The sequence below is a fragment of the Electrona antarctica genome (assembly GCF_951216825.1).
Source record: "Electrona antarctica genome assembly, chromosome: 8".
NCBI lineage: Eukaryota > Metazoa > Chordata > Actinopteri > Myctophiformes > Myctophidae > Electrona > Electrona antarctica.
Window position 1 is genome coordinate 38,864,526 of NC_136789.1, and position 20,752 is coordinate 38,885,277.

The 20,752-nt window shown below is 42.6% G+C and overlaps 1 protein-coding gene across 1 annotated transcript; it reads right to left on the reverse strand.

Moving 5' to 3' along the window:
• Nucleotides 1–790: 790 nt before the first annotated feature.
• Nucleotides 791–19,751, reverse strand: LOC306927533 (uncharacterized protein). The gene is made up of 8 exons (XM_079507305.1): nt 19,571–19,751; nt 14,726–14,870; nt 13,642–13,750; nt 12,930–13,057; nt 6,719–7,000; nt 5,675–6,067; nt 4,498–5,250; nt 791–3,011 (listed from the first exon to the last, which is right to left on the reverse strand). Exons 1-8 carry the CDS (start codon nt 19,661–19,663, stop codon nt 2,368–2,370), a joined length of 2,547 nt encoding a protein of 848 aa, XP_079363431.1. The 5' UTR covers nt 19,664–19,751; the 3' UTR covers nt 791–2,367.
• Between the last annotated feature and the right edge of the window lie 1,001 nt (nt 19,752–20,752).

Sequence of the window (20,752 nt, forward strand, 5' to 3'; positions counted from 1 at the left end):
ATGGGCTATAGTCCATGGTCTCGGAGGGATTTTCGTCTTTTTTTCAAATCCTCAAAGATGATGAAAAATGCCGTTCGAGATGGGCCTATATGTTTTTCTTGATTTTCATGTATTCTTTTTCATCGTCGAAATTCACGAAAAACAACATACTATAGTATGCGGTTGAAAAAACGCATACTATAGTTGAAAAATAATACTGCCTTTCATTCACTTCAGTAAATGAAAGGGGATGTATATTTTAACCATGAGAGAAGTGTTATCACCACCGCACAAAGAGCTTAAAATACTCAGGCAAAAACTGAGAAGTTTTGAGGCAGCTGATCGAGGCAGACCAAGAGACACAGGCAGACAGATGATGTTCTCGGAGGTCTGTTATAGTACAGAGTACAAAAGCAGTCATGACATGGACCATGGTCGGACAGCCTCGATCGCAGCCTCTGACCGTACAACACAAATGTAGACATTTAGTTTGGTCTTATAAAAGGACAGTACATGCATGCAGGGAGTGCGCTCAGGTTTCCACCCCCCGAAAAGTACAGACAAGACAGTCAGGATTCAAGAAGCCTGTCTCCAGTCCACATGATTGACACTTACATGCAAATAGGATTTGCTATCTGTGACCATTTGGGCACCCCATGATATCTTTATTTGTAACTGGTCAGGTGCTCACCATGGGGGCCTATCCTGCTAAAACATCTAGTGTTTACACTTTAGTAAATGTATGCTGTTAATGTGATTCCTAGCTCAAATATGTACATCAAAGGCAACAGCACAGCTTTATGATCTTACATGACTTTATTTTAGTTCGTTTTTTAGTAATAGTATAACACAACATTACAGATACTTTAGTTGTCACTGAACACTACTTTGTTTTCTGCCCCCTCATTAGTGCAACTCTCTTATCCCGTGCGCGCGCACGCACGCACACACGCACACGCACACACACACACACACACACACACACACACACACACACACACACACACACACACACACACACACACACACACACACACACACACACACACACACACACACACACACACACACACACACACACACACACACACACACACACACACACACACACACACACACATTTCATTCAGTTAAGGCAAATCACAGCAATAACATTCATTTAAAGGTGATACATACAATATATAGATTATACAATAACTATATTCCCATAGTAATCGTTTCTATAGTGTTTGTTCAGTAAGCACCTACAGTACACTCCGTTATCTACTGTTCAATCAAAAAGGTTGGTGTTGTATCAGAGTATTTATTTTGTATCCAGGATAATTAGATACAAGGTGTTTCTCGAACCTTTTAATCAATACCCAAACAAGTTAGGCCACCCTTAGATATATAGGTTCAACCCAGTAATATGTATAAGAGGGATACAGATCTTAAAGGTTGTACATTTCATAATGTTGCTTAGAAAAATAAGATTTTAGAATACTATATTTTGCAGGGGAAATAAGCGTAATTAAAACTAACATAATTTCCAGACTAGCAATACCAATTCAAAGTACATATCAAATGTTCCCAATTTAGTCAAAATCATATTATCCATGTTTTCTACTATAATGGTAATAATCAAATCAAATCTCGTAATCTCGTGGTATTGGCACAGGAGGATGAAATAGCTATTCACAAGATATCTTGAGGTTGGCACAGATTGGGTTAACCCATTTAGACCCGAGGCCGATTTTATTTTAAAGACTTCTAAATAGTTTTCTGAAAAACCTGTTTGTGTCAGGGGTTCTCAAACTATTTCATGCAAGGACCCCAAAAATGATATGTAATTGTCCGCCGACCCCCATCTAAAAATATGTTGTTCCAGGGACCCCCCAGAAACAAAGATTTGAGTGAAAAATGTTCGCTCTGAAAGAATATATATTCAAAGATTTGTGCCACATTTTCAAGATTTTTCAAAAATAGCAGATCTACAAGCTCGTAGCGCGGCACTCGTTTCAATAGAAGTATAACATATTACATAAAAGGGGTTCCCGTCCTGAATGGGTTAAGGGAGAACAGGCATTGAAAAGGCTGATTTGATAGCCATGTCCTTCGACAACATGACACTATGAAAAATAGCTGATCTACATGTGTTGGAATGCATGCAACATGTTACGTGTGACGTGTTAGGAGTTTGTGGATCTGCTATTGTCTAGTTTCATCACATCTTATTCTCCACACTATGGTGCCCATGTCAGTGAGTCAGGTGTCTCTCCAGGTCACCTGACTCACTGACACCTGACTCACTGACACTGTCAGTGTTTAGAGTCAAAACGTTTTAGAGTTGAAAGGTTTTTCTTAAAGTTTTGTACTTTTTCTGTTTTGTATGCATCTACGGAGTTAACATTACTCTAGACACCCAGGTGTCAAATAATCCTTCCTTGTGTATTTTTGGTTTCTTCTTGCAGTGGCACAAGGGTGCCACAAGCCACAAGGGTGTGTCTTCAAAGTTCTTAGGTCAGCGAATCTCTTGTCACACTCATTACAATGGAATGGTTTTGCTCCAGTGTGGACACGCTGGTGTTTCTTCAGAGCACCTGACTCAATGAAACGCTTGTCGCAGAGTTTGCAGTGGAATGGTTTTTCTCCAGTGTGAATGCGCATGTGTCTGCTCAGGGAACCTGCCTGCCTGAATCTCTTGCCACATTGTTTACAGCAGTAAGGTCTTTCTCCAGTGTGGATGTAGAGATGTTCCTTCAGAGCACTTGCGACAGGGAAACTCTTACCACATTGTTCACAGGGGAAAGGTTCGTCTTTGCCCAACGTGTGGGATAGCTGGTGTGCCTTCAGGGCACCTGCCCCACTGAAATGCCTGCCACACTGATTACAGATGTGGGCTTTTACTTCTTGTGTACAGTGCGTTTGGCGGGGGAGGTCGCTGTGGCATCTCTTGATGTGTCTATCGAGGAAGATCTGATCTGTGAAGGCGTACGGACACTCAGAGTAAGAACAATAGAAGGTCTGACCATGGGAAGGCTCAGACCTCACTCCTGAGGGGGGAGGGGGAGAGAGAGAGAGATCAGATTATGGCACTCCTTTAGCTGTCACCTTATACATTTGATCTTAATGTTCTTACTGACAAAAAAATACATTAAAGCAATAATTCATTCAAAAATACATTATATTTTGCTCAGCTGCTAATTAGGCTGCTATTCAAATAAAGCCACCATTGTTGTGTCATATTTTGCTTTGCAGTCGCTACTGTGCATGTGCAACTATCAGCAGATTGTAACTGGAGAGAGATGGCTTACTCTCTCCTAGTTACATTTAAGGCCCAAACCACATCAGCTGCAACTCCTTGCAACAAAACAAACCACATCAATGCAACCGATTGCAACTGCCATTGGGAATAATGGCTGCAAGGAGTTGCATGGCGACCCTCTGGTGTGGTTAGGGCTTACACTGGAAAAACTCTGGTTAAGTGGAAAAACACAAACCAAAGCAAAAAAAACTCCAGCTATGAGTTGCCGATTACTAAATTGAAACTGGAAAATTATACAAATGAAGCTGATAAATGGGTACGCTCTCCTGATTGGCAGATTTGTTTTGAAAATTCATTTTCTGTTTAAACCCATTTAGGACTGAGGAAATGTTGCTATATACTGTAGATAGCAACAAGAACCCCAAAATGGGTTCCCGTCCTGAATGGGTTAAAGCTCCGTAGAGATGGGGGGGACGTCTGTTACTGAACATACACTATACTATAGTGTATGTTCAGTCAGACACGGCTCCTCCCTATATGAACCCATTGTACTGTAACTTCAAACACCATTTTAAAGGTGTAGGGAAACGGAAATGGTGGGCATTTTATTTTGAAGTTTCAGATGGTTTCAACATGAAACGCCGCTCTGAAGTTTCTGAACCAATCAGAGCGTCGCATCCCTTCAGGCGATGGGACGGTAGCTATGCTATACTTAGGAGCATGGTGTGTGTTTGTGTTTACAAGTCAGATAGTCAGTCAGCTGTACCAGTTTACTGTTATGTGGCTTATTTCTACCCTATAATGTTTTCAGATACATATTTTAGCGTGATGATTAAGTTGAAACCGAGTAATACACTGTCTGGGTGTTATCTTGAATGGGAATAAAAACTGAGGATTTCTGTAATCAGTAGCAGCATGTGCTGGACGAATGCGCAGGGGAATTAAACGGATGAGCGTCATTTTTATTGGCTTTTATCGATGTGTATCTCTACACGCAGCACGTTTTCGTTTTCAGGAAGTAATTAAAAAAATATTTTTATGGACTTTTGATATAAAAACACACAGAAATGAGAATTTGCCCATTTCTTTGGCATCCATTGTTAGGTATGCCCATATGATGACCACGGATATGGTCTAAAAGTGTGAAAAACGTATTTTTCATTTCACTACGCCTTTAAACAAACGTCCCTGGTGACTAATATTGGCCTTCTAATGTGTGAGAGGGCTGTGGTGTTTTATTATAAATTGTATTACTACAGCCCTCGGTTAGTTACCGTTGGTGTTGGCTTGTGTCGTTGAAGTCACATCTTTGTTGAGTTTTCTGCCTTTCTTCTGCTTCTTTCTCTTATTGTTTGACTGAGACTTTGAATACGACCAATCAGAGTCAGAGTTGTTGCCCCTGTCGTCTGTTGGTTCCCGCAACTTGTCAGAATGACTAACATTCTCCTCCTCATATTTGCTGCATTGCTGCAGGGGTGCTGGTGGATGCAGAGCCTGGTGAACCATGTTCAGAGGGTTTTTGTGAAGGACCACCGCTGCTGCATTCACATTAGCCAGGAGAGAAGCGGAAGGTTCATCTCTTTGTGACTTGGCAGACTCATCGAAATGGACACGCTCATGTTTCTTCAGAGCACCGGTCTCAATGAAACGCATGTCACAGAGTTTACAGTGGAATGGTTTCTCTCCAGTGTGAATACGCATGTGTCTGCTCAGGGAACCCGACTGCCTGAATCTCATGCCACATTGTTTACAGCCGAAAGGTTTTTCTCCGGTGTGGATGCGGAGATGTTCCTTCAGGACAGCGGCCGAACTGAACCCCCTGCCACACAGATCGCACATGTGGGTTGTGTAGGTGGGATGCTGAAGGGATTGCTGGAAGGAGATGAACTGTCCATTCCTTATCATTTGGCAGTAGAGGTGACTGTGGGTTCTCTTGATGTGTCTATAGAGGAATTCCTGAGCTGTGAAGGCGAACGGACACTCAGAACAAGTGAAGGTCTGGCTCTGGGAAGGCTGGGACTTCACTCCTGAGGGAGAGGAGAGGGAGAGAGAGAAAGAGAGAGACAGACAGACAGACAGACAGAGAGAGAGAGAGAGAGAGAGAGAGAGAGAGAGAGAGAGAGAGAGTACTTGTAAACACTCCATCTGTGCAACAGATTAACTATGACATGGAAATAATAGAGAAAACATTATTATAATGATGCGTTCCAGCTCAAAATCAGAGCAGAGTACGCCATTTGAAGGTTATGGTCTATTGGCTAAAGCTAGGATCATGCTTTAACATGACAAAAAATGAAATCGCTGCAAAATAGGCTTCATTTGTGGTCTGTAAATGTTTATTATTAAAAAGGTAGGGTAAGGAATTTTCTTTGTTTAAAAGAAGTGATAAAAAATTACTTTTTTTTCTTTACTTTTTCATTTTCTAAATTACTACAGCCCTCGGTTAGTTACCGTTGGTGTTGGCTTGTGTCGTCTGTGTCGTTGAAGTCACATCTTTGTTGAGTTTTCTGCCTTTCTTCTGCTTCTTTCTCTTATTGTTTGACTGATACTTTGAATACGACCAATCAGAGTCAGAGTCGTTGCCCCTGTCGTCTGTTGGTTCCAACCACGTGTCAGAATGGTTAACATTCTCCTCCTCATAATTGCTGCATTGCTGCAGGGGTGCTGCTGGATGGAGAGACTGGTGAACCATGTTCAGAGGGAGTTTGTGGAGAAGCACCACTGCTGGATTCACATTAGCCAGAAGAGAAGTGGAAGATTTATCTCGTTGTGGGTGTTGTGACTTGGCAGCAGGACTGCTAGATGTCACAGGGCTCACATATGGAGATAAATAAGATGTATTGCCTGGGAAGGAGAAAATTTGGAAAATATAAGAAATCCTTCCGTTAATAATTGCATGTCGTCAGTTGCAGTATCTTGTGTGTACTGTACATGCGTTTTCTTTTGTAAAACACTCGACTTTAATGGCTGAACTTTGCGCCATGGCGACTTAGGGGTGTGTCCACACCAATTTTACTATATACAGGGTGTAATGTGTCCCTGACAAAACCCAATGTCCTTGTTCATGATAGGAAAGAACGTAGGCTTCAAATCTATGGAAGTGACTGATAAGACCAGCTCGGAGCGCAAAGTCTGTGGGGAAAATAGAATTGTGCCGTGATCGCGCCAAACCACACCACATTTTGAAAAAAATCACCCCCACGCACCAAATTGTCTAACATGTGAATTTAACAACTGCGTCGGTGGGCACTGTGTCACATTATGCCAGGCACATGATAGGACCCTTTAGGCCTATTTATAGTCGAGTTTTAGGTGATAAGGTGACCACCGACTACTACAACATGACGTCACCTCGCCACCGGTGGTAAGCAACTCACCGCTTACCCAAACACATTTCCCTGTTTTTACTAACCACCTTTTCGGTGGGCACCTTATCACCTAAAACTGGACTATAAATAGGCCTTTTGTGTCTTTTGTGATTTAAAGCTGACTCACCTGTGCTGGCCTCCTCCCACTCATCACTGTCATCAGTGACTTCCGTGTCAGATCCCATTTCAACTTCGACTTCAATTTCAGAACAGTATGAAGAGACGACTTCTTCACCATCATCTATACTTTTCCCTGCTAGTAACACTGATCCACCAGGCTCCTCTGGTCTTTGAAGTAACTCCTCCTGGTTCCCTTTAATGTGTGGAGGCTCTGGTTCCTCCTGGGACAGACTGGGGTTTCTCTCCTGGTCAGAAGAAACGCCGTCTTCATACACAACCACATGGAAGTCTAGGAGCAGAAGAATAGCATGATAGTGACTACTGGATTCTTAAAATATAAATACATTTCTTCTATCTTTCTTGTTACAAAATATGTTGCGTCTTGCTTAGACGAACTAAACAGTTAATAATGTTATTACAGTAATTAGAGGTGTTAATAATTACAGGTTATTACATTAATAACTATATGCCATCAGAGGGCTTTTGGAAAAAAATAGAAATCATCAATTATGGAAAGAATTTGAATTCATAATACTTAGTTACTTTGCCAAACAAATAGTAATCATTAATAATTGTGCTGCATGTGATGTTGTTGGTTAAAACAAAACAATATAACAGTACAGTTTTACAAGTAGCCGAACCGGTGGAGTTAGCCATAAATATACATGGTAGGACACCATGGCTTTATGTGATGACCTGGCCAGGATTTAAAACATATCCTGGCTCTCTGTTCCTCTTCCATCTTGAAAGAGAGAAAAGAAGAAAATCTACTATTCTGCCACCAAAATGTGGAATTCCCCGACACCATCCCTTAAAAAAGTGAATCAATGGCTTCTTTCAAAGTAAAGTAAGTAGCCTTGCCGAGCCATGAGGCCCATAGAGCGTTGCAGTCCCGCCCCCTTTCATGACGACGCCAGGCCCAGGAAATTAATCCCAATGCATTTTTCCCATAGACATTTCAAAAAGTATTTATTTAAAGACCTTTTAAGCATCGTACAAAGCCAACTCGAGTCGTGACAAATCATGACAACAAACACAATATTTTGGACCAAACAAATAATTACAAAGAAGAAAAACAACAAAAAAGTGTTTTTTCCTACTTTCTAATTCTTTGTTTGTGTGTTTATTGTCATGATTTGTCACGACAAGAGTTGGCTTTGTCCGCGGCGTAAACGTCTTTAAATAAATACTTTCTGAAAAGTCTATGAGGAAAACGAACAGGGATTTATTTTCCGGGTCTCTCAAGGGGGCGGGACTGCGACGCTCTATAGGGCAGGAGCCTATCTCCTGTTTCTGTAGCGTGAGGCAGCTTGATATACAAGTACACCCCCTGGACATGACGCTAGTATGTCGCAGGGACTTACCCCCAATTTAACCCTTAATGCTGAGTGTCAAGCAGGGAGGCACTGGGTCCCATTTTTTTGTCTTTGGTATGACCCGGCCGGGGATCGAACCCCCGACCTCCCAGTCTCAGGGCGGACACCCTAACCACAAGGCCACTGAGCTGGTGCTTCTTTCAAAACAGGACTGAAAATCCATCTTTTAAGGGGAAGTGAACTCACTTTTCCCATAGAAAGGAGATGGCAGTCACTGCCGACATTTTTAAGTTTTTTTTTCCCCTTTTACCTCTTTGTACATTAGGTGGCCCTATCTTGGGCGCGCCTTACCCGTTATCCCTAAACTTTTTGCCATCTTGAAAAAACATTTTAAAATAGTTCAACTAGCCGATCAAAATTGACACATTGTGAGCTTGTAGATTGGGGTAAAAGTGTTTTATTTTGTTGATGTATTTTGGTGTTATTTTTATGCTATGCTGATGAATTGAATACATAGGACCACAGTGGACACATCTGATTTGGCCTACATGAATTGATTGCTGTGAAACTTGTTGAAGCAGCGATATTGAGTGCTTATTAGAGTTCTCAAATTCTGCCCGAACCCGAGGGTACCCGACCCGACCCGACGGGTTCGGGCCGAGCCGGGCTGAAATATATGCTAATTGGTAGGGCCGGGTCGGGCTCTCGGGTTGGCGCTGCTAAAGGGGATTTTTTTGTTTTTTGTTTTTTTTTTTCAATAAAAATGATTCTGTTCTGTCAATCTGTCTTTGTGTATTTATTTATTAATAATGAACAGCAGTGCTGTCAGTGTGTTGTGTTGCTCCGCTGACAGTGACTGGATTGGGAATTTGGGATGTAAAACTTTTGGAGAGAGAGAGAGAACAGCACGCGTTGCGCTGCTCGCGCAGCATAAAGTCTGTCAGACTGAGTGAGGCTGAGGGGCGCCTGATTTATACTTCATTGCAATCTGGTGTTGCGCACAAAATAGACATTCAATCTACAAACCCACTGAAGTCCACAATGCACCATGAGCTAACGCTTTTTTAACTTGTAGATCGTTTTTTTTAAAGGGCCATAAATCACACAGTGCGCAGAGAGGATGATGGGGGGGGCGTGTCCGACTCAGGTTAACAGCAGGTCACAGGCAGCCAGAGGGGTGAAGAACTTTAGACGGAGAAGATGGATGCCAAATCGATAAAAAGAAAACTTGCGACAGGAGAATTGAGTCTATCTGCTAACGAAGCTGGGAAGGCCAAAGCATGGGAGAGATTTAAATTGGTCGTGAACTCCGAAGGGAAGGTGTTGGACTTCACCCAGTGCACAAAATGCAAACAGGTGCTGAGCTACAACAGCAAGACAACGGGTACATCCACCATGAATCGTCACATAAAAGATTCGTGCTCTGGTGGAACAACAGCAGCATCACCATCAGGCTCAGGGGGGCAGCAGTCAACAATGGCCACATTTGTGACAAGGAGTGCCGCGACTGTCCCTCTAAAACTGAAGCAAGCAATGACAGAAAAGTGTGTCTATTTTTGTGCAAAGGACATCAGGCCTTTTTATATTGTGGAAGGCGATGGCTTCATGGAATTAGCCCAGGAGCTAATTAACGTCGGGGCCACGCACGGTAAAGTACAGGCCAGCTCCGTTATTCCATGCCCCAACACCATAGCCACACACTGCAGGGCCTTGGCTGAGGAGAAACGAGAAGCCTTCACAGACCAGGTGAAAAATCATCTAAAAAACGGAGGCACAGTAGGAATGTCAACTGACATGTGGACAGATGATTTCCGAAAAATTAGTTATCTTGCCATTACATGCCATTTTGTAGGGGAAGATTTCAAATTGATCGGAAAAAATCTGACCACAGCCATGTTCCCATTGGAATTGAAAAAGACAGGGGACAACATTAAACGGGAGATAGTCACCAAGCTGGTGAACAAGTTTGGATTTGAACCAATTTCCCTGAGCAAAATTGTTTGGGTCACTGACCAGGGGTCCAATATGATTAAAGCCTTGCAGTCCTACACCAGACTTGACTGCCAGGATCATGTCCTTAATACGGTCTTGAAGCATGGCCTGGAACATGACACCGCACTTGTTGCAAATGCCCCTGACATCGCTGAAACCCTGACTGCAGCGAGGGCCCTTGTGAGGTAGGCTTTGTTTGTTTGTTATACTGTTACTATAATTATAGCACTAATGACTACGATACTAAATTAGGCTATAGGCTACTTTTCGTTTTCTTCTCAGGTTATTATAGGCTATAGGCTATGTGTGTGTTACACAATTAAAAAGCTAATTAAAATGTGCGTAATTTGCGTGTTCCGGTTTTTAATTTGTTATTATTGTATTACACTGTCTAGGTATGTCAAGCAGTCGGGATTAGCAGCGCAGCTGAGTAAGACCCTGCTGCAGGTGGCTGAGACGAGATTCAGCTCTGTATACATGTGTCTGAAGTCCATTCAGGATATATACAGAGAGCTGCACGACAAGCTGGAGTCTCGTGGAGAGGGTGAGCGAGTGGAAAAGGTGGGCCCTGACACGCTGGCATTTCTTGTGTCCTTCCTCAAGCCCTTTTGGGACGCACAGCGGGAACTGGAGGGGGACAAATACCCCACTCTCCAACTTGTCTGTCTGTGGAGAGAAAGACTGAGGGGGCACTGTGCTCCCAACGCACAAGACGCACCAGAGCAAGCTTTTGTGCGCCAGCGTCATGCGCAGTGGCTGGAAAAAAAACTGGACATTACAGCTCTCCACAAGGCTGCAACTTTTCTGTGGCCAAAATTTAACCAGTTGCGCATGCTGTCTGCTACTGAAAGGGCCACCGTTCACGAATACGTGAAGTCCCGCCTGGCCACACGACCACCAGAGGAGGACGAGACAGTGGTGATTGAAGAAACTGGAGAAGAGGAGGGGGGCGAAGAAGAGGAGGCTGGTGGAGATGCTGCTGCTCCAGAGCCTCCAGCTCCCAAGAGACCACGTCAGTTTGACGAGTGGGAGAACCGCTTTGGAGCAGATGATGAAACTGAGGAGGATGAGGTGGAGAGCTACATACGCCAGAGGCCAACCATGAGTGACGAACGGGATCTGCTGGGCTGGTGGGAAAAAAACGCCACAGCTTATCCCAGGCTCGCTAACTTGGCACGGAATGTTCTGGGTGTCCCGGCCAGCAGCAGCAGCAGTGAGAGGGTCTTCAGTGCGGCAGGCCGCACTATCGAGGAGAGGAGAACACGCCTCAAGCCAGACACTGTGGATGCATTGTTGTTCCTCCACGGCAATAAGTAGCCTAACTATTGTAGCTTAATGTCTTAATTTGTACAAGAAAAGGACTGGTCAAAGATCGGTGTGCACTGTCCACTGCAGTTTGTGTGTGTTGTGTTTTAAATTTAGTCTCTAGACTCGATAGTGTGCTTGTCGAGATTTAACTATTTTATTTAAGTTAGAAGTGCTATTTATATCTTTATTCAGACAGTAACAGTATTCACTTTATATTTTGCTTTTACTGTTCTTCTGCTTCTAAGTCACTTTAAGTCAGAAACTCGGTTTCTGTTAATTTGTTTTGTTTCATTCGTTTCATTTTTGGCTGCTAATGTTTATTGTTAATCAGGATCAGAAACTAGGTTTCTGTTATTTTGTTTTGTTTCATTCGTTTTACTTTTTGCTGCTAATCAGAAACTAGGTTTCTGTCATTTTGTTTATTACGTTTATTTGTTATACAAGTTTTTTTCAGAGTCAGAGTGAGACTGTTATTTTGTTAGTTTAGTTTATATTATTTTATTTACAAGTTTCGAAGTTTGCACTGCTGCTAAGCCTACACATAATAATAAAGTTGGGAGTATGGAGTTGAAGTATCGTATGCTGTGTGTGATTATTACTGTGATATATGATAAATAATTAATAATAGTCAATAATAATGAATTAAGAAGAAGATTCAAAAGTCTATTACTAAAGAAAGTGTGTAGCTGTGCCAGCCTATGTATGACTATGAATATGATTAACGACTGACTACTGCGGAGTCTGGCTGGCCTGGTCATGAGGTGGTAAACTGGTAAGTGTTGTTATAGGTGTTATAGCCTTCCCTTTGTTAGAAGAAAGAAAATAATAGCCTGAATTTACATGACTAAAGGTGTTACACTTACAGCCGCGGCACGGCGGTGCTCAGCAGCACGCAGCAGAGCAGACGCACGGATTCAAGGCAGACAGATAAAGCATTGATTGATTGACTGAATACTTTATTAGCAGTTTACATACAAGCGCAAGACAGTAGGCTACAGTTCAAAATACAAGGTCTGCTTGAGCTTGCCTTGTTCTCATACTAGAATATGATTTGTTTTGTACTACTGCTACTACTGCACAGCGCAAGTGCATGCATGGTCAGTGGCGTCTGTCGCTCACCGAACATAGCAGGTCTGCGACTGCAGTAGAACATGTTTTGGGTTTGTCAGCAGCGGCAGCGCCGTCAGGGAGAGAGAGAGAGAGAGAGAGAGAATGAGAGCTACAAAGGGGATTTAACATTCTAGTGCTAAATACCTATTTCGTAGGCCTACTATAACCTATTTCGCGCAGAAGAGAACTTACTAAGTTAACATTATGTTTTCAACAACTGAACATGATTGTGATGTTTCCATTTAGAAAACTATTATAATGTCCGTTGACTCCATTCTCTCTCTCACTCGCGAGTCGCAACATGGCACTGCCTGCGCAGTGCGCACACTAACAATCTTTTTTTTTTTTTTTTTCCTCTCGGGTTTTGTCGGGTTTTCGGGCCTAAAATGATGAGAACTGTTCGGGCCGAGCCGGGCCTCGGGCTGGCCCAGTCGGGCCCAGTTAGAGCCGGGCTTGAATTTTCAGGCCCGTTGAGAACTCTAGTGCTTATACCGTTCATCTCCCATGTGCAGGCATCTGGACGTTTGTGTGCATCTATCTCCATGTCTAGTTGAATGGGCAGCAGCACTTCTGTTTGGGAGGGATTCTCATGGTTCACTGGAGGGTCATCATCATCAAAGCTAAGGAAGAAATGGAACGGTCACATTTAAAATAACTTTTGACATTATGACAAAGGCTGACGACCCCCCACCCCAGCCCTGACACACATTCACACAAACACGCACAATTATCAGACATATAACCGCTTAAACCCTATATACACATCACTGTAATGTCAAATCGCTGAAATAGCCGAACAGCGATTTTCACCAAATGTCCCCCAGAATATGGTTACATTTAACAGTGTTATTTCTGTGGGGGTTTTTCTCATGTGAAAACTTAAAAGTTATAAGATGACAAGAAGACGCAGGCAGAGACAGTGCTTAGAATGTTCTACCACAAACTTTGGCGACGCCCAGGGGATGACAAAGACTTGCAAAATATAAAAAATATATAAACAATAGGCCATATTCAATCTCACAACTGGCAGGTTAGAACAATGTGCTATTTTTTAATTTTTCAAATACATAAAAATACAAATGTAAATGATTTTCACAATACGATAATAGATGTATTTTGTCCAACATACTGTGACTGTAGATTTTGTCTCGTAAAACTCAGCCTTACTAGCAAGTAGCAACCCTACTGCAGGCTTTGGACTTACCTGAGGTGCGCTGGAGGTTCTGTGCTGATGGAAACGGCTTTGTATTTCTTATCATTGCCCTCAAAGATCTCTTCACATTCTGATGCCTTCAGTAGCATAATTATAGAAGCTGTAGATTGGCAATAGGAAAAACAAAAATAATCAGTGTGGGTTAATGTAACATTTCTGTTCACTGCAATACCACAGACATAAAAAGGCCATCTCTTCCGGCTCTGTTGAAGGCTACATTTTCCCGAGATTCCTTGCGAAGCATAGCGGAAGCAAAGCGGAAGCTTGCGAAGCTTCAGCGTGCGTAGCGGATGGGGACGTTCGGTTGGCCAATCAGAGGAAATGAAAAACGTTTGTTTCTTCATGCCAATAAAGCTCCCTTGGATTGAATTTATAAGTCCCGGAAAAGACACGCTGTGATTGCACTTCTGCCTGACTTCCTGCCTTCAATGGACACGTCGCTCCAATGAACTGCAGCGGCCAATGAGACATCTATTTTTTTGAGGGGCGCTAGCCCCTCCTATATACAGGTTTAATGTTTGTTTTTCCTTAGACAAACGTTAAAAGCACCATTGACAATGGACAGAATTTAATGTTTGTTTTGGTACTAACAGTTACACTAACATTAAACAAACATTAAACCAGAAACGTAACGCTAACCCTAAACCCTAAGGTAAGTGGGGAACATAGAACCTGGGGAACATAGAACCTGGGGAACATAGGGATGACCCCACATTAATTGCCATTAACAATGAACAGAGTTTAATGTTTGTTTTGTCTGTTACTGCGCAAATCGTCCTCGATGTTGTAAGATGATAAGAGCGCCCCTCACTTCACATGGGTGTGATTTTTTTTATATTTATGTGCAATACCAATCTGAGAACCCATCGTCGAAAAACAGCGCCCTCTTTTCCTTTGAATTGACAGAGTCAACAGTCTGTCTCGAGAGACTACAGCAATGCAAGTTCAGCTTTGTTGTTATGGTTATGTTCACATGAGCAACAGAAACAGGCTTTCAATGGAAGACGGCGACATTCTAATTTCCACTGCTCAAAATAAAGTTCAGCCGGTTTCAAAATGTTTCAGTGGATCTCACCATTTTTGTGGATTTTAGTTGATGAACCCGATGAACCAACAATGATCTTCAACCACTGCCACTCCTGGGCCGAGGCCTTCCTCCTCCATAAGAGCGGGTAGTGTTGGTACAGAGACCCTCTGGACATACGCAGGTAGTTTCCCACCTGGAGGAGACACAGTCAGACTTATATGGCTTTGTTGCATTGTGATGTTCACAGCACACTTGATAATCACAAATCACAATGCGGGATGACCATGGGGCCCATTTCACGAAACCTAGATAGCGGATTAACCCAGGATTTATCAGATAATAAGATACACTGTGACTTCATGACGTGCACCGTCAGTTTTGGTGTAGCTCCGTTAGAGTGCAGTCAGTGCACAAATGTAACCAAATGGACTCCTCAGAATTTAATTAACTATAGTATAAGCACTAAGTAGCTCTGGATAAAGAAAGATTGTAAATGTAGAAGTATCCTAATTTAAGAGAAATTCAAGCTTAGGCCTACTCTATAGTAAAACATTGCAGTTCAAATTAACATCTAATAAGGGAAAATTAGCGAAATGTGTGGCAAATCTGCAAACAAAATGCTTACCACTAGCTTTCTTCACAGATGTGTTCATAAAGGTGTCTACAATTACATATAAATTTGTTCCAACCCAACTCCCTTGGGAAACTTTGTGACAGCTGCTGAAAGTTGGGGTACCATTGAACAACCAATATAAGGAAACATTTTCCAAATTTCATTATACTTTAAGTTGCATGTGACATGTCAAACTAGGGGGTTCTCATGATTCTGAATCCATTGCAAGCATTAGTTTTGCACAAAAAACACTCCTTCGCCTAAAAATGGCCATAGACGTATGAGGTCAGCACATTTGGGCAAGTGGCTATGGCCGAATTTAGCCCTAGGATTGTTTTCGTGCAAAACTAATGCTTGGAATGGATTCAGCATCATGAAAACCCCCTAGTTTGACATGTGACATGCTACTTAAAGCATAATGACATTTTGGGAACTTTGCCTTATATTGGTTGTTAATGGTACCCCAATTTTAAGCAGCTGTCACAAAGTTTCCCAAGGGAGATTTGCAACACATTTCACTAATTTTCTCTAACTAATCACTTAGTTAGTAAGTTAGAAATAAGGAAGTCAGAATAAATAGTGAACATATTAGATTAGATATGACAAACTAAAGTCTACTATACGAAAAAAAACTAAAATGCTGTTCCAACACAGTCAGGATGTCAGCTATGACCTACTAGGCTACTACTACTCCACTGTAGCAGTAGCCTACTTTAATGCTTAGTATGAGGTATAAAGTACAGCAGCCTTGTGTTCCTAAAACATAAAGATTGGGTATTGGGTAAGACTGACGTTATGTATCTTTCAGGACCTTTCACTGTTTGTCTCAACCATTACTCAATGGCTCTGGTCTCAGCCACCGCGGTAGATATTTTGACATTCCGTTTTTTTTTTTTTTTAATGTTGCCGCTACTGTTGGAGCAGCCATAAACTACACAGGTTCATCCCGATGTTCTGGGCATCTTTGTAATGTTAGTGTTAGTAAAAAGCAGGTAAAAAAGTAACGTTTGAGGCAGACTGACTAAAGGTGGCCTTACACTAGCCGATTTTTTTCCAATCTGAAATCTGATAGCACCACACACTACAGGGGCAGAGCAAATATCAAACATTCTTGATGTTGATCGGGTCGATCCCGGTCGCACTTTGAGCGGTCGGGCACCCCCCGAGCGTCAATGCCCGATTATCGGCTAGTGTAAGGCCACCTTTAGTCAGTCACTTTTACATTCACTGTAGTAGAAGCTTGGTGCGGGGAAACCACAGATGTGTCGTCTCCGCCTACAGGAAATACGTAGGCTGCGACCATGAGACCCGTTACGGAATCGGTCAATACAGTTGGTCCAGTTGAGTGACAGAGAGCCCTTCGCTAAAACGGAAACCGCACCCCAGAAAGTGATTGTCCAATGCAAATCCATATACAGTAGTTTAACAATTGTTGCTATGCAGGACAAGCTTTCGTCACCTCATGCTGTCAGTGCTATTTTGCATGGCTGTGTTGTTGAACACATAGGCAGGTTAACGTCGACTGACCCGCCCAGGTGATGACAATAATACTAATGACCGTATTCACATGAAAACCCCTGTAGGGCGGTCGTTAAAGTTGATACTGTTTCTCCCTCTGTCATTTCCTCGTATTTCTAGTTTATTTAATTAATGTCATGCACATTTGTCCAGTGCATAGCCTACTGCAGGCCTGGTTGACTAGATTTAGAAGACATTTAGATGTTCTTACTACTGAGAATACTATATGGAGAAATCCTGTCATTGTCTCCACCAGGCCGAAGGCATGGGGAGAGAGTATGTTTTGCACTCCGTCTGTGTGTGTGTGTGTGTGTGTGTGTGCTTCCGTCCTTCCTTCCTTCTGTCCGTCTGTTACCAGCTAATCTCTGCCACCGTTGGCCCGATCCATGCCAAACTTTGCACACACACTCCCTGGATGCCAACGACGAACCTCTGCCCCAAATATTCCTCAACGGCCTGTTATAGCGCCACCATGAGGCCGATTTAGACAAAACACATTTCTGTAGATTACTCGTACACATTTTATCCATACATCACACAATTCGGTATACACTATCTAGTGTATCATGTGATCAACACGGATCTGCACCATTTCCCATCTTCCATCCTGATTGGCTAAGATTGCCTTCCAAAGCTCACATGATTGGTCCGTTTCGAACAAAATGCCACAAATCACAAACAGTGTGCAATTTCCGTGAAATTATACACGCACATTTCCACTAGGCCGAGGACGACATGCCACTAATTTTTTCCCCAAATCAGCCTCAAGGTGGCGCTATAACAGGCCAATTCCTGTTTTTAGCTTTAACTGCATCGATCTGTATACAACTTATGTATGCGCACTCCCTAGAGGCCATGGAAAAACATTGTCCCTGCATCCCTCCACATCTTCCGGTTATAGCGCCACCATGAGGCCGATTTCTGCAAAAGACATTGCTTATGTTAGTCGCACAGATTTCATCCAAATGTCACGCAAATCGGTACACATGATCTCTGTAGTCATGTGATCAAGACGAGTCTGTTGGATTTCTCAGATTCTACACTGATTGGCTAACATTGCCTTCCAAAGTTTTCAGGAGTGGCCCGTTTTGTACGAAATGCTGCACATGTCCTGCTCATCCAGAATTCTATCCTCATGCTATGAGTGATCTGGCTCTGCATTTCCTCAACAAAATGAAGAAAATTGTTGCAAAAAAAGAACAAACAAAAAAAACATGTTTATATTACTCCTAAACATTTTGCCAAACATCTCACACAGTCCTATCCTCCTGGTGGAGACCTGTGCCCAGAAGGGCACTTTTTCTAGTTTAACATGCATCTCAATGGGTGAGGAGGACAGCTTGCTCTGTCTCCTCGCTGCCAACGTGCCTATTGGACAAGGACGGGTTGGGTAGGGCCTTAGCGAAGGGCTAATAAGTGTCCCCTCAGACCTTCTGCGCCTATGTTACTCCCCCTTCTCTCTCTCACTTTCTCCCCTACTCTCTCACCTCTCCTACCAAGTTTTGAGGTAAAAATTAGTAAATACATGCATTAAATAAAAAGACCATTTGTTGCAGTGTGATGCGTTGTGAGCATGTAGATCGACTATTTTCGCTAAATAGATTTGTTTTATACATAATGTGTTTCCCGATGATTATTATTATTGCGACAGTAGGTCGCATTTACTATGAAAACCTGCATCTCCCGTCCGTCATTCACCCACGCCTCCATGTATGGTCACACACACCTCCATATATGGTCACACCTCGTGACATCACGTCTCCATTTATGGTCATACCTCATGACATCACACCTCCATATATGGTCACACCTCGTGACACGACAATGTCACGCCATGGCCATATATGAAGATCACGACACTGACCTCATCTAACCCTGGATAACCATACATGGAGAAGACTGGATCTTCACCTAGATCTGCATATATGGAGCCAGCCAGCAACTCTACATAAGACCTCAAACCCTTAGATTCCATATACGGAGCTGACCTGTTCTGACAATTCCATATGTTGATCCTAACCCACCCGTCCTTCCTATTCTGACATTCCATATGTTGGTCTGACCTCATCAAACCCTGTACACTCAAGACACACTCCATATATGGCCAGTACATAATTAGTTCCATATGTTGCCAGCACTCCCCCAGCAGTCTGCCGTCACCCAGGCGTCTTACTGGTTATTATTGCATCCCTACTATTCACTGTTTGGTCAGATGAATTGAATATGAAGGACTCCAATGGAAACAAGTCATAAATGTGCTTTCTTGGGTTATAAATCCTCTTAGCAGTACCTTGTATTGTGTATGTAACTTTCCTGTGCTATTTCAATCAATGGTGAATTATAAATCAATGGTTGGTTTGATTGTTTTTACAGAATGCCGAATGGGTACATTTCAAACTAAAGCACAGCTCAATACAAAAACTGTTACTGTGGACGACGACACCATAACGCATTACACTCGTTTACAACAGGGTCCACCATTTCCAATTCATCAGAACATTTTAGAGTCGTACAAGAACTAACTGAATTAACTTAGATCGAATTATCAATCTTCATTTTTTTCCAGAGGCACAGACCAGTACGTGAAATAGAGACAAGTAATTTCAATCATGTTACTGTTAATATATCATTGTGTAACATGGAATGATTGAGGCGCTTTCATTTAGCAGTGTAGCATCAACTACGAGTAAAATAAAATGCTACATTGAAGCTTTACACTTGGGAGACAAACATCAGAAACGAGTTCATTATTTGCTACATACCTCTGATCCCACCATGAAAAACTCTCCATCTTGTTCCAACTGGAATTTAATAGGCTTCTGCTCTAATGTGTTAGCTCTAATGTTAGTAAACATTGTGGTGGTGTTTTGTAGTCGTCTTGTTGTGGTTGCTGTGCGCGCCTGTGCGGCAGACAGGAAGTGGCTTCTTCTTATTTTACTTCTATGGCAGGTTGCAACCATTGCATTCATCTACCGCCACCTATTGTATGTATGTAGCATGCGCCGGCTTGATTGATTGATTGATTATCATTGATTGATTAAAGTATTTAACAGTTTGCAGAATTACAGTACATTTCAAGCACAACTCAATACAAAAACTGTCAACTGTGAGTGGACGACCAATAAAGCACTACGCTTGTTTACAAGAGGGTCCAGTGGGTCCACCATGTTCAATTCATCGTAACATTTGACATTTAGACATACAAGTATACACTTCTATATAGCCAAAAACAGGAAATCATCATAGAGGTAAAAAGGGAAAAGAAAACATGAGGGGGAAAAGAAGTGGGTGGGGGATTCAGTTTCGAATTGCAGCCGTCCATAGGTGCCCTTGAGTGGTTTTGAAGGAGTCAAGGAATTTGCATGTCTTAATAATGACTGTTGGTAGGGCATTCCACATTTTGGTGGCATAAGAGCGAAATGAATTTAGTCCCTTGTTTGTGCCAAATCTGGGTTGCACATTGTTTGTTAAGCTCCCTCTGGTGTTGTGGGTGTGGACTTCGCTGACATTAAGGAAGTATTTAGACAGGTACATGGGTATCTTGGTGGTGTATCGAATCTTGAGGACCAGACCCATTGCAAGATTCTGTACTCCGTCGTCAACCCTAAGCCATGCCAGCCTGTCAAAGTGGGCAGGGGTGAGGTGGGTTCGGGGAGTGAGGCCAAGTAGTAGCCTGACCAGTTTGTTTTGGGAGGTCTGGAGCCTTGTTTTAAGGGCCTTTGAGGTGCTGTAGTACCAAGAGGTGCATGCATAGTCGAAGAAACCTTGTACGAGAGCTTCTGTTAGGCTCTTCAAGGTGTTTTTGTCGACCAGTGAGGTGATCCTTTATAGGAATCTTGTTCTTTGGTTGACTTTTTTGATTACGTTGGTGGCCATATTATCACGGAAAGATTTGCCTCCAGGATGGAACCAAGGTAGGTAATTTCATCTTTTCGTATGATAAT